Here is a 14,493-nt window from a genome sequence, read left to right on the forward strand (position 1 = left end):
TGGTATTAACATTTTTACTTAGGAACATAACAGAAACAATACAATGGGAAAAATAATGGTATAAGGAAATTCACCAACTGTTTTTGAATATTGGCACGTTTTGAAAAGCATGCAGACATACATGCCCCTAGCTTTGAAAAGAGGAACCAACATTCTCTTATATACAGGGTGGCCCATATCCACAGATCCCATATCCATGGATTCACTTATCCGTACATGTAGGAGAGGCCCCCATGCCCCACTCCTTGGAGGCGAGGGGAGCTGCACTCCCCTTGCCTCTAGAACAGTAGTTCTCAAACTGTTGGGTCGCGACCCACCAGTTTGTGTAAAGATTCCTTTAAGGGGCGGGGGAAGGGGAGAGGCAGGGAAGCGATCCCCAAGATCTCACCCATATTGGGGGCAAGGGGGGTGCTTGTGACTTACTTGTGCTTGTGAAGGCAGGGCTACAGCAGGCTGCAGGAGGTGCGGGGAGCCCTCCGCAGTGCTCCCCGAGGCTTGGAACTTTCCCTGAAAGTGGGTGCAAAGCATTTCTGTTTTGCAGGAGGCGCTTTGCGCCCGCTTTCAGGGAAAGTTCCAAGCCTCAGGGAGCACTGGGAGAGCTGTGCAGGGCTCCCTGCACCTCCTGCAGCCCTGCCTTCACAAGTACAAGCAAGTCACAAGTAACCCCTCTTGCCCCCCCAATACGGACGCGATCCTGGGGATCAAATTGCTGCCCTAGCCCCTCCCCTGCAAGAACTTACTGAGAGAGTAAAGCTTCCTCAAAGTTTGAGAACCACTGCTCTAGAGGGTGGGGTAGCACCCGTATCCACACATTCTTGTATCCATTGGGGATTCCAAAACAGAACCCCCACCCTCCCACCCCCACCCCCGGTTATGGGGACATGCCAGTACAAGCAAAGGATTACAGCAAAAATAGCTCACCACTGTTGAGTCAAGCTTTGGACCTCCATCATCTGCCACAACAGTAAGGGTGTAAAAATCTCCTTTCTCTCGATCTACTTGTCCTTTGACAGTGATCACACCCTGCCAAGGAATGGATAAGCAAATGAAGGCAATGAATTCCCAATGCCAGACTATTACCTTAGTTATAAAGAGTCCACCTGTAAACTACTTACAGTGATTCCATTTATCTTGAACAAAGACAGAGCTTGAGCATTAGTATTGGGGTCAAATTTGTATGTGATCTGATTAAGGTTGTCAATTGAGCGTGCCTGGACTCGCAGCACTTCAGAGCCCAAGGGGATGTTCTCTGTGATCACTGCTTCATAAGTCACATTTGAGAACTGCACAGCCTCATCCAGTTCATTGAGGAGGCTGACATAGACACTGCAGAAGCCTTGGTTTTTGGGTGGTGCTTGATCTATGGCTGAAACATTCATCAGATAGCTGGTTTTCGTCTCATAGTCCAGGTAGTCAATTGTGGTAATGAGACCAGTACTCTCATCAATTTCAAACTTCCCCTCTGAACCTGAGATGATTTTGTAATTCACCAGACCTCCATTTCCTAGAGAAAAAAACATTTTAAAAACACGTTTTAGGGTATAATTCAGTGAAAATGCACACCATTTTTATCTCGCTGATAAAAGGGCTGCTACATTTTACATATTTAAGTTATTCTCTTTTCAAGGATATGGGAGGCCCAAGAAGTTCAGAATCAGCCATACATTGTTCAATTCATATTGTCAATTTGCTATAATAATGTCTGAAATCTATTTATTTACATAGCAGTACCACTATACATGATATTTTACAGCATAACAAAGACAAGTCAAATCACACCCTCTGCTTAATATCTAGATCAGGTGTGTCAAACATAAGGCCCCAGGGCCGGATGTGGCCCGTGGAAGCTTTTTATCCGGCCCTCAAGCTTTCAGCTGCTGAGCTGTGCTGAGGTGTTACTGCTGAAAAGGCAGCTCACACGAAAATTGGATTCTCCCATAACTTGAAAGATGATCAAGATTTGCATATTTTCTCTTCTGTCATTTGCAGCCAATGAGTTCCTAATGTAGAAAATGTGCTTATTTTTAGTTATGATCTGTTTAATGACATCACTTCCTACCGAATGACATAACTTCCGGCCCTCAGCAGGCTTCATGAATGCTGTTCGGCCCGCTATATGAAACGAGTTTGACACTCCTGATCTAGATCAGCAGTTTCCAAACTGTGGGTCCATGACCCACTACTACTGGGCAGGAGGTCTGGTCTAGAGGGTAGAGCCTCCGTTAGCCTGAAGATAACATCAGAAGGTCGTCAGTTCGAGGACACCAGTAGCTCCCTGAACAGCTAAGAATGGCAAGACCTTGAAGCAGCTGACAAGCCGAGCTGAGTGATTCCACCTGCTCTTAGTGTGAGCAAGAAGTGTCTTGGCTGCCCTCCATGTGAGAGATGGAGCTGCTTGCCAGCCTGCGTGGGAGAACTGGAGGCCAGAAGTGAGACCAAACCAGGAAGATCCATCCTGAAATGTTGTTGGTTCTTGAAGGAGAGAACCTTTATGACTGCCTATGTAAATCGCCTTGAATAAAGTCAGAGGAGTAATCCGATGACCAGAAAGCTGGTATATAAATACCTAGTTACTGTTGTTATTATTGTTATTACTATGTCAACCCAATTCTGGTGGGTTGTGAAACTGACAAGCCAAATTAGGCTATATGCAACAAGGATTAAACAAGTTGCTACGGGTGGGGGGGGAGGTGGTACTGCTGCCCAATCACCATTATAACCAGAGGTTTGAGCAGCTAGTAAAGTGAAACTTTTTTTAGGTGGGTCGTGAAGCTAAAAAGTTTTGGAACCAATGATCTAGATTAATATAAGGGAAAGAACAACAAAAATGGAAGTGAAAGGCAAGAGCACAAAGTTGGGAGCAAATGCATTTACACGTACTTAGGTTTCATTTCCATTCTGAATAAAGACTAAGGGCATGGGGAATATGAAATCTTTACCTATTATTAAAGCCATAGCCTACATCTAAACTGGAATTAGCCAGGTTCAGTTCGCATGGTTCAGAGGAACAGAGGGCAGCTGGGACAGGTGACACTCTATTAATCTTCTTCAGCAATGGCTTATGAGCTGAGGATTAGCAAATTAACTTGTTGACACTAGGTTGGAGCAAGGCTTAAGCTAGGCTGTCAATTTATCCAGTGGTCTACTACTACCACCACACTGGATCAGACTGGGACACAGCAGCAACAGCCAGGTTGGGTTGTTGAGGCATGCCTCAGTCTCCTCTTGGGAAACCCAAATGTGAATGAAAAATGAAAAGTAGTGCACTTACATCCTCACCACAAAGGGCAACCAACTAACCCCAAAATGGAAGAAAGTTATAAAATGGGTTCTACGTGCTATCAAGATTTAGCCTGCAGATGGAACAGGTTTCTGACAAACAGTGACTACCTAATTCAGAGAATGGTGACAGGCTTCAGGTCAAAAGAGGCTAATCAAAAACTGGTATAGAGGTGTTTTTACTGATTGCGAATAAGTGGAAGATTTTTGTCAATACAGTGCTACATTAATACTGCATTTAGTCCCTGATTTGATCAGAAATGGAGCCTATTTATAGCCCAATCCTATGCATGTCTACTCAGAAGCAGACCATGTTTTGGTGACCAGCATATCTATGATCCATACAATGACTTACACACAGGGAAAACATCCACCCTAATTCGGCTCCACCCTCTAGCTTCATCTCTATATCCCACCTCAACCTCCCCTTCAAATCTTCTGCAAAATAAACAGTATTCTGCTCTTCATAGTGGTAGTCAAGAATAAAGGCAGAACAAGAGAACAAAAACAATGAAGAGTTGTAACAGTTGGAACAATGTCATTGTTCCATGCAGTCTCTATACCTGTGTCCCGATCTGTTGCCCGAACAACTGCAACAGATGTCCCAATCCCAGCAGTCTCTCGCAGACCCAATCGGTTATACTGCCTCTGGGTGAATGCTGGTACTTCATCATTGACATCTTCTACATACACAATTACCTAGGATGGATTAAGAAGTAATTCATTTATTTATTTGGAGTTTTTACTGGAAGCAGAGCCCCAACATGGAAACTACGGCACAATATATTGATGTTGTAATGAGCCATAAGATCAATTCCATGCTAAAACATAGGTCACCCTTGCATACCATCCTACAGCTTACAAATAAACACAATTCAGACAACACCCAAAAAGCAGGTACCCTGCAAAAAGGTACTCCAGAGCAAAAAAATCTTGCATTTCTTGCTATAACAATTTGCACTGTAAAACTCTTCACAGTCTCTCGTACATCATTACCAACTTGGAAATCTCACTGAGCATCATATTTGCTGCCAGCACCACTATAATCACAAACAGATATTTGATCTGTGCCTTAAATAGGCATTACCCTAACAGAGCTTCTCATTGGTCCTTGTTCACTGTTGTAGGCCTCCACCTCAAGGACGTGGGAGGAATTGCGCTCTCTGTCCAGGGGTCGCAAGCCCCGCATAACCAGACCACTGCTGGGATTAATCCGGAAGTTGTTGAAATGGTTTCCTGTTGATGACAAAGAATGCAAAACAGTACACATCAATGTACCTTCACTTTGGAATACTGCATTTAGTCCCTGATTCCATCAGAAATGGAGCCTATTTATAGCCCAATCCTATGCATGTCTACTCAGAAGTAAATCCCTTTATGGTCAATGAGTCTTACTCCCAGGAAAGTGTGGATAGGATTGGGCTCCCAATCTGCTAAATGAATTTTGCATGACACCTTAAAAACCAACCCATTTATTATGCTATGACTGTAGGCAGATGCCTGCTTGATCAGATCCATGAAGTACCTTACCTATGAAAACTCTTTTTGCAATAAATGTGTTAGTTTTAGAATATCACAAGACTCTAGTTTTTGTTGCAGCTAACAAATACGACTATGCTGTAGGAAGCCATCTCCTGCTTTTCCACACTACTGTGAAAATCAAAGACTTCTGAATGCAAGAGAACTATCCCCACCATCTTCCAATGGTAATCACAGGCAATTCTGTGTCTGTTTGGGTGTGTTCACTGTCTAGAGAAGGGATGGAGTCATTGTGCCCCATTCCCACATTGTGTGAATTCCAATTTATGGTGCAACTGCACTGGAGAAAATGATAAATGGGAACAATTCCTCTATATGGAAAGGGAGAAATATCCAAATATTTCCTTTTATTCCTTAACAGTACAACTTGAGAAAATACACGGAGGTTGAAGGTATTGAACATGAAAAAGAGGTTCAATTTTTATTCATATTTTCACAAAAAGGGAGGGCAAGACCACACATTGCATATTAATTTCCACTTATTGCAAAGAAAACAACATTTGCGAAGGGTTGATTTGCAGCAGAAAACCTGCAGAGTGTATACGCTTAACTTCCTGCCACCTGCTGCCTTACTGCAGTAACTTTGCAACTCTAGCTGCTCTCCCTCCTGTAGGGTTTCAGATAGGTTTCAGAGGGTAAACACATGTCTGGAACATGCAGCTGTGTTCATTTGTTGAAGGAAAACACCCGTTGAAGGAAGAAGACGCTATATTTTTGCTAAATCTAAAACTGGCAAACATATCATTAGCAAATCTTAGGGACCAATCCTGTGGGCCATCAGCACCAGTGATGAGCTCTAATGCCAGCACCGGGTGTTGCAAACATGCTGTAAGGCACATCTGTGATACCCAGAGATGACTGATGGCACTGGGCCTCAGTGCCACGCTGAGACTCCACAGAGATGGCGGCAGTAAGTTCACTTGCCAGGCAGCAGTGCAGGTTTGTGGGATGAGGCAGAGGCGTTCTGAGTGGAGGAGGGCATGACTGGGTGGGGGGGGAGGAACCAGCCTGAAGGAAGGTGGGACCAGTTGAGCCCTGCTCTGCTGGATCCTATTCTCTATGTCAGGTTGATAAGCTTGACACAGAGGTTCTCTTGTCTGCACCAGCAAAATAGCTGGCACAGATGTGAGAAGCCCCAATGCAGGGCCGGGGGCTTCGCTGGGGGAAGGGGATGAAAGTCTCCTTCCCCAAAGGAGACCTCTGGTGGCCCTGGCAGATACAGTGGTTGCCATTTTGGCGCTGCTGCACCTGGTAGAGTTGCTGGGAATAGGATTGGATTGTTAATGATATTTTTGGCTTTATATTGCTTTTTGGTAATTTTAATTTTTTTTTAATATGTCTATGACCTGTTATAAGCCGCTTTGAATGCCCACTTGGGAGATAAAGCAGGATATAAATTTGTATATAAATAAATAAATCTATCGTGGCATAATAGTTCATTGACCAGAGCTCACGTTTTCAGATCCATCAAATGATATTGTGTGTGTGTGTGTGTGTGTGTGTGCCTTCAGGAGAGAGTTAAGATGAAAACACTGTTTTGTGGTTTGTTGGAATTTTTTTTTAACCAAATTAAACCAACAAAGCCAAGCAATGTAAGAGAACGCAGTAGGTGTACTGTGGAAATACTATGCAAAACATAAAGGAATAGAGAATCTAATCAAATTAGAGCAAATTCCTGCATCCATGGGAGCGCCTGTGACGAAACCAGACCACACTCCATTATGGCCGTGTAATCTCTTTATTGCCTTTAGGGTGATCAAGTGACCATAAACCGCTATGGTCACTTGGCACCCCGCAGCTCTCCAAGTCCAGTTGCCAAATAGCTCTTAAACTGCAGAGCTTCCAATCCTGGTAGCCAGGCCAAATTTGGGGAACCCTCCCCTGAGTCGTACTCCAGCCTGCGCCCCCTTAGGCTCCGCTTGAATTGTGGAGCAGGCTCCCGCTACTGGGTCTCCAGGGTCCACCCCAGACACACTGGATTGTCTCCCACAACCAGTCCCTCCAACTTCTCCAGTCCCAATAATCCAGTCAGTTGTAATAGGTAGGATGTATTGAATAAATGTTTAAAGAATAGTTACACAGACAGCACTGCATCAGTCAAGGTTTTAGGAATTTAGAAGAGAGCACACCAATACAATAAAACACCCAGCACTAATAAAACAATAACAAACTAACTCCTAGCTCTAACTATCACTCACCAAAGTCTTAGCTTTCCAAAGTCCAATCTAACCCATCTTGCTGCAGTCAAGTTGGGCCACTCTTGCCAGGATGGTCAAGGATCTCAGCCCCCCTCAGCCAGAGACAAAGCTAGAATAAAGGAAACTCTTTTCCCTCACTTTTATAGGTCTCCTGACCCATCCACCAATCAGAACTCGGTTCCAGCCGAACATGCTAGGGGTGGACATGCCATAAGCCTTCTTACTCATGGTGGAATCCCCCCTCCCAACCCAAGAAGTTCACAGCTGAACCCTGTTGTTAATCAGGTTGGCCTTGGAGCCCACTTGGTATGATATCTCAGGGCCCTGTGAAGTGGCCTCCTCCACAGTTCTTCCAGGCCTGGTATGCACTAATTAAAAGTTGGTTACAGCTGGAGCCTTGCTCTTCAGCCTAACGACATGGCTACAAGCAGAGACTTTCCTTGTTCAGATATTACCTGGTCATTGATATTCCCTTTTTGTCACAGTGTCCCACTTTAAATTACCAACCACTGGTGAGAAAAAGACACTGCAATCTCAAAAGAGCAAATAACATCATAAGAGAGGCAACTGTTTTCTGTAGCAAGTTAGCAATTCCATAAATTTTGAGACAAAATTTCCAAAATAAAAATTTGCTAATTAATTCTACTTTCATGACTCTGCTATCCATTTGAAACCTTTTTGTCAGAGTATGGAGTTCGCCCTAAATAGTTCACATGAGGTTTCTTTACTGTAGGTGACTGTCTTGAACTGAAATCAGAGTACCTATCTAAGGCTACAATCCTAAACATACTTACATGGGAGTAAGTCCCACTGAATTGAATAGGGCTTACTTCTTAGCAGGGATGAGCAAGTCAGGCATGGCTTGACTCCAATCATGAGTCTCTGCCCCATGACTCAACTCGAAAACAAATCTTAATGGGGCACTTTCTGAGTTGCCCAGAGTGTTTTCGAAACTCGAAAAGACTTGAGTCATGAGTCATGAGAATCATGGGCCTTTAAAAAGCCAGCCACAATTCCATGGAAAAAAGCTGCTGCTGGAGTGTGTGTGTGTATCGGAGTTTTCTTTAATCACTCCCCTGCTATTCCCATCCCATCTGTAAACAAAGCGGGAGGGGGTGGGACAAACTGTGGGAGCGGGGACAGAAGCGGCAAGAGGGAGGAGAGTCATCCACAGCAGCTGCAAGTTTTAACAGGACACCCCAATACTTTGCCGCTCTACTCAGAAGTAGTTCCATTTGCACAGGTCATTCAATGAGGCTACCACTTCCTCCTACCTCCTCCTCTGGGTGAGAGGGAAAAGAATATCCCTCTTTCCAGCCCCTGCATAATTCCGTATGTCTCAGGGCACAATCCTAACTTATGCTAGAAGCGGGCAGGCCAGTGGGCCTGCGCTGCATCCAGCACAAGTTTGGGGCCATAAGCAGTACAGCCTGAGGCAAAGGGAAATATTTCCCCTTACTCTGTATTGCACTGAAGAGACCCCAATGCATCTACCCAGATCTGTGCCACCTAAAGGCCATGCTGCCCAGGCATGAGTGCTGGATCAGGGCTACTATTACTGCTGTTATATGCACTCTGAAGAGACTGGACTCTTTTTTACCTTCCCTTTCAACTTCTTTCTAACTAGTCTCCTCATTTGAGGGAAGTCTGTCCTTTGGAGGTCAAGGGTTTTTGTGTCAGATTTGCTCGGCACACTTTCCCCAACATGTATGGTGAAACACGTTGCAGATCTGCCCCCTTCCTGGACCTGATCTCCGGATCCAGGCCCAAGCAAACTTGTGCCAGCAATTTCACTGGAGCAGATCCAAGTAGGCTTGGTTGGTCCTTAGAGGCTTACCCCTAGGTTCCAGAGGAGACCTCTGCAACTGCCTCCCCCCCCCTTGCAGGAAGCAATGTAGCCTGTTTTGGCGTGGCTCCATCAATGGGAGGGGAAGATTAGGATTGGGCCCTAAAGTTCTTATAGCTTCCTTTTGAGTTTCCTTTTGACTGGACTCAAAGTTCCATCTTCAGAGCAATATCCTCAGAATGCTCTTTGGAGTCATTCTTAATGCATCACCATCCCTGTCCTTAGCAGATTTATTTGGCATCCAAATCCCATTATCAACAGAACACCCAAGAAAGTGTGATCACCACTGCAGAGTATTAGATGTTATGACATATGGATACAACATAAGCCATATTCTACAATATAGTTAATCTTGAGATTATAAAAAATATATTAAATGCTAATAGAATCAAAAATGAAAACTTGCTGTAATTTCATTACACCCGAAGTCTCATAACTTAGAAGTGAAATTCACTAGGACTTGTTTATTGAAAAGATTTCAATTCTGCGTTTTCTCCCACAATGGGGTGCCCAAGCTGGCTTACAACAAGCATAAAATACAGTCAGTTCTTGTTATCTGCTAGGGTTAGTTAGTGCCCTGGAAAATCTGGTGGATACAGAATTAGCAGATAGTGAATCATCGAGCCTATGGGAAAAATGGGGGTCAGGTTCCAGGGGACCTTCTCATCATCACCAGGGTTGTGAAGGTCCAACTGAAGCCTCTGAGATGGTACCCAAGATGGCGGGGCAAGTTTGGAAGTGGACACAAATGTGTCTGATGATTCTCTACGGACCAATACCAATGCCTGTTTGATGCAGAAAATTTATCCAATCCAGGCAACTTTCTAAAAAAAGAGGAGCATAATTGGCTGGACTCCTGCAACACCCTCCCCCATCAGCTGTATACTGTACAGGCACCTCTTCTTCTCCTATCTGCATGGCATCAGCACTACCTTCTGCTCATGAGGAGTCCACTGTCTCCTCTCCTCCTCCCCCTGCCACCTTTCACTCCTGCCTGCCTGCTCGTAGCTGCGCTGAGCTCCCTTGCCCCAAATGCACCAGCACAGTATTCACAGATAAACAGAGTCATAGACAGTGAGAGGTAGGTGGCAATTCTGCCCCTTGCAGATAAGTGAATTCATAAATAGCGAATTTGCATATAAAGAGAACTGACTATATAAATACACTAAAATTACAACGATATCGTATTTTTTATAGTACTGTAAATCAGCACAGATAAAGCAGTAACAATTCACATAAAAACCAGTGGCATAAAAAACGCAGACCTGCATTGGGGGGGGGAGGAGAAAAAAATCATTCCTATAACGAAAAGCCACACAAAAAAGAGAAGCTCTCAAGCCCTACCAGGAGCCTAACAGGGAGGGTGAAGGTCTCAATTCAAAAAGGGAGGCCTTACCCCTGGTTGCCACCAACTTGACCTCAGTTGAGGGTGGCACACATAAAAGGACTCCTCGGATGACCACAGGCGACAAGCCAGTACATATGGGAGAAGGCAGTTCTTCATATACTCTGATTCCACACCATAATGGGCTTCAAAATCAGTACCTTTTCCAGAAACAAAGTGGCAACCAGCAGGAGCAAAACCACCAAGCCCTCATGACCACACATGTTATTCTTTGATCTCCTAATTATTAAGTTGAAATGAAAAAAATTTAAGTGAAAATTTTTTTGGAGCAACACATCTAGTGTTGCTGGAGTTTGGGCAGGCTGAAGACTGAGCAAGATGGTTACTCTATTCGTAATTTAAGAAAATACAGTAATCCAGAATACATGCATAGGATTCCATTCTGGGCTTACCTTTCACGATTCTGTACCATACACGGCCATTCACGCCTTCATCTGCATCTGTGGCTTTCACCTTCCAACAAAAAATAAAATAAAATAAATAAAATAAAATATAAACACATTATTTTTATAGTCAAATGCAAGCTCTTTGCCAGAATATTACAGAAACCCTCAGATAAGTGTGAAGTGCAGTGATTTCTATCTCCCCCATGTTTATAGGAGTGTAACAGCTCAATCCTATTCACACGTTCCTGGGAGTAAGCCTCATTGACTCTAATCAGACTTACTTCTGAGTAAATATGCATAGGATTGGGCTGTTACTTGGCAAGCTATAACTGAGCAATAAAGGAGTGCCATCCAATACACGGGTGTCAAACTCATTTCATACAGAAGTCCGAAGTTAGCATTCGTGGTGCCTGCTGAGGACTGGAAGTGACATCATCAGGCAGGAAGTGACATCATTAAGCAGATGATGGCCAGAAATAAGCATTTTGTTGTTACAATGAAACTCATTAGCTGCAAATGACAGAAGAGAAAATGTGCAAATCTTGTTCATATTTTCAAGGGATGAGAGAGCCCAATTATCATGATGGGAGACCCAATTATAATGGGGGGGCAGATAAATTGCTTTGGGGGGCCACATTCGGCCCACGGGCCTTATGTGTGACACCGCTGGTCAACAGATATTAGCATGGAGACTAATACACAAAGCACCATTTGAATATAATATCACTGAAGCTTTGAAACTGAAGAAAAATAAATACTGAGTTAAGGAAAAGTATTTGGTTTGTACATGCTGAAACAAGTGTTAGGTATTCAGCATTTTTGTATTTGGAAAATTTTTGACTCCATTCTCAACAGGAGGCTATCAAACTACCATAGATACTCGCCTATAAGGCAAAAAATTTCTTCCCAGAAATGTAGCCTGAATCATTGCCTCACCTTATCTCCAGGGCATGCAAGCAGCGAGGGTGGGGGGAGGCAAGCCAGCCAGCCAATCTTGTGGGAGGGAGGGAGCGAGCCTGGGAGAAAGAAAGTGATCTCTGCAGAGAGGAGGCATTGTGCAGGCTGGGACTGCTGTTGAGCATTCGCAGCTGCCTGCTGATGCGCTCCACGTGCTCCTTCAGGCTGTTGCCCAGCTGCAGGAGCTCGATACGCTGGGATGGGCTGCACAGGGCAAGACAGAGCAGGGGCACCTGCCACCGAAGTCATCAGCAGCCCCCCCTCGCTCAGCACCAGCGCCCATGGAGGCATCGGGCATCCAAGACAGAGCAGGAGACAATGAGCTGTGTGGGAGGGGAGGCGTCTGAGCAAGGGAGAAGCAGTTGTTTGAAACGGCTGAATCCATTTCCTCTTTCCTTCTTGTTCCCCTTCCCCCCTTCCTACTGTATATAAAGCACTCCCTTGGAAAGCCCAACTTGCTAACCCCCTTCCCATCTCCCCACAGATGAAGCCAGACAGGGTGGGGTAAGGGGGGAGAGTGATCTTTTTAAAAAAATAGGAGAGCGAGAGAGGCAGGCAGGCAGCCTGCAGAAGCCTGTACCTTTGTTTCTCAACCCCTCTCCCTGTAATCATTCACCACTGATGAAGTTGTACTGGGGGGGGGAGAGAGGAAGAGTTAACTTTTATAAAAGGAAAAGTTTGTGTGTGTGTGTGTGCGCGCGTGTGCGCACGCGCATGCATATGTGTGAGAGAGAGCACTTAAAACAGTTAAGGCTACAATCCTATCCTCACTTTCATGGGAATAAGCCCCATTGTCTATTAAGGGACTTGCTTCTGAGTAGGCATGCCTAGAATTGGGCTCCCAGTCTATTCCCTCTTCTGGTTTTCCTCTCCACCTCCCGCCCTTATTGTATACAGTCACACTTCAATCTCTCCCTTGCAAAGCTTTTAGCAAACCTCCTTGCTAACCTCATTTCCCCCTATCCTCACCAATGAAGTTGGACTGGAGGGGAAAAGTCCCTGCATTTGTGTATGTGTGTGGGGGGGGAGTATCTGTCAAAGAGAGAGAGAAAAGCAATCTCCCTGCGTGTGTGTGCGCGTTCTTTTCACTGGAAGAGTCTTGGAGACCTTGCAAAGATGAAAAACACAGGAAAAGCAGAGAGTAGAATTTAAAGTAGAATTATTCTGCAGCAACAGGTATTTTAGCCAGAGATCTTCGCTGTATGCTGGCAGGAGCTGTGAAGCACTTGCAACTGCTGCTTATGTTTTGGGGATAGCATGCTTGCTTCTGCAGTATCCCCAGGCAATCAGGCATTTATGCAGCAAAGTTTAGATGCCTGAGATCCTATTGCAATATACTGCACCCATGCAGGAGCCACTGAAACTCCCCCCCCCAAGAAGTAAGGGATTAATTGCCATCCCTGAGGTCCCCACCCCCACTTGGGGTTGTGTGTGAATAATTTTATTGGCTTGCTCTATTGTACTTCACACTTTGGCTTTTTACTAATTGTGTTCTTGCAGCCTTGCTAGCTGTCTGTTGTTTATTATAATATGGATATTTTAAATTAAATTCTTGTATATGTGTTCCTAGAGCAGTGGTTCTCACACATTTAGCACTGGGACCCACCGGGACAGAATGAGAATCTGTTGGGACCCACCAGAAGTGATGTCATGACTGGAAGTGACAAAATCAAGCAGGAAAACTTTTAACTATTTGTAATGTCCATAGCGGGAGAAGGCCCCTTTCCTGGGGTTGCCACCAAAAGCGAGGGGCTTACCCAGTTGATGGACAGAGGTCGGCGACAGATTAAGGGTATAGGCAAGTATAGTTGCTCAACACAGGCGGTTTAATTGCGTCAGCCGTTTTATATTCATGTGGACTGTTACATAACGGCCCACCGTACATTATGCTGACACCTGCCAGCGTCGTCTGGTAGGTTCCGGACCTGACCCTTCTCATTCCCTGGTGGCCTCAGCTCGAGCTTTTCACCCAGTGTCTCTGGCCCAGGGGTCAGGGTTCTTGAGGGCTGCAACCCAGCTGGTCGGGGTCAGGCTAGCTGGCCTTAGGGGGACCCCCAATATCTCGGTGCTTCTCCCACAGGCAGCTGGTCCCTACGGGGTATAGTTGGCTGCGAGCCCCGGTCCCGATAACCCCATCTCTCTAGGGGTCACCCTCTGGGTCCAGGTTGATCCGGAGTCAGGGAGATTTCTGCCCCAGCCTCCTCTTTCCAGGGCAAGGCTCAGTCCTCTCCCTCTGGAGGCCTCTCTCTTTCCCCTTAGACAGGGGTGTTTTTCCCCTTCAGGTTTCCCTCGGGCCTTTCCTCCCTCTGGAGAGGAGCCTCCCCTCTCTTCCCTCTCCAGGCTTCTTATGAGGCCAAACCCCGGTTGGTCCAGCCCCACCCCTTCTGACCACATGCCTGCTTGTTGTTCCCAGCTGGTCCTTGCCCCTACTCCCAGGTAGGTGTTCTCCCAGGGACCCCAGTCCTGATGACACTTGGGTCTTACTCCCGAGGAGGCCTCTACCCTAGAGGAGATCCCTGCTCCTGGGGAGCTTTTGGCCACCCGGGCTGGGCCCAGGTGACACTATCCTAGGCTGCAATCCTACCCACACTTACCCAGGAGTAAGTTTCCTTTACTATCATTGTTAAAAGAATATACATAGTAGTTTGTAAAAGTACAGGTCTATAACATTTCCCCAAATCCAGTCACATGCCATGGTAGCATCAAGTCTAATATATTAAAATAAAATATTGAAATGAATGGGGTCCCACCAGAAATTGTTTCACGACCCACAGTTTGAGAAACACTGTCCTAGAGGTTTTTGATGCTACATTAACCACCGGGGTGTGTGTGAATAATCTTATGCTTGAGAAATTATCTCTTGAGTATTTTCTTGAGCCTTAC

At 45.3% G+C, this 14,493-nt stretch overlaps 1 protein-coding gene across 1 annotated transcript in view; it reads right to left on the reverse strand.

Moving 5' to 3' along the window:
- The window catches only part of CDH23 (cadherin related 23), a 453,381-nt gene that overhangs the window by 101,065 nt on the left and 337,823 nt on the right, over positions 1 to 14,493 (reverse strand). Inside the window, exons 28-32 of the mRNA XM_066621404.1 lie at positions 10,660 to 10,720; positions 4,367 to 4,515; positions 3,843 to 3,978; positions 1,116 to 1,504; positions 922 to 1,023 (exon numbers count right to left, since the gene is read on the reverse strand). Of these exons, the coding sequence (XP_066477501.1) occupies positions 922 to 1,023; positions 1,116 to 1,504; positions 3,843 to 3,978; positions 4,367 to 4,515; positions 10,660 to 10,720 (837 nt within the window). The remainder of the gene's footprint in view (positions 1 to 921; positions 1,024 to 1,115; positions 1,505 to 3,842; positions 3,979 to 4,366; positions 4,516 to 10,659; positions 10,721 to 14,493) is intronic.

This window comes from Tiliqua scincoides, chromosome 3, assembly GCF_035046505.1.
Source record: "Tiliqua scincoides isolate rTilSci1 chromosome 3, rTilSci1.hap2, whole genome shotgun sequence".
NCBI classification, from domain to species: Eukaryota; Metazoa; Chordata; class Lepidosauria; order Squamata; family Scincidae; genus Tiliqua; species Tiliqua scincoides.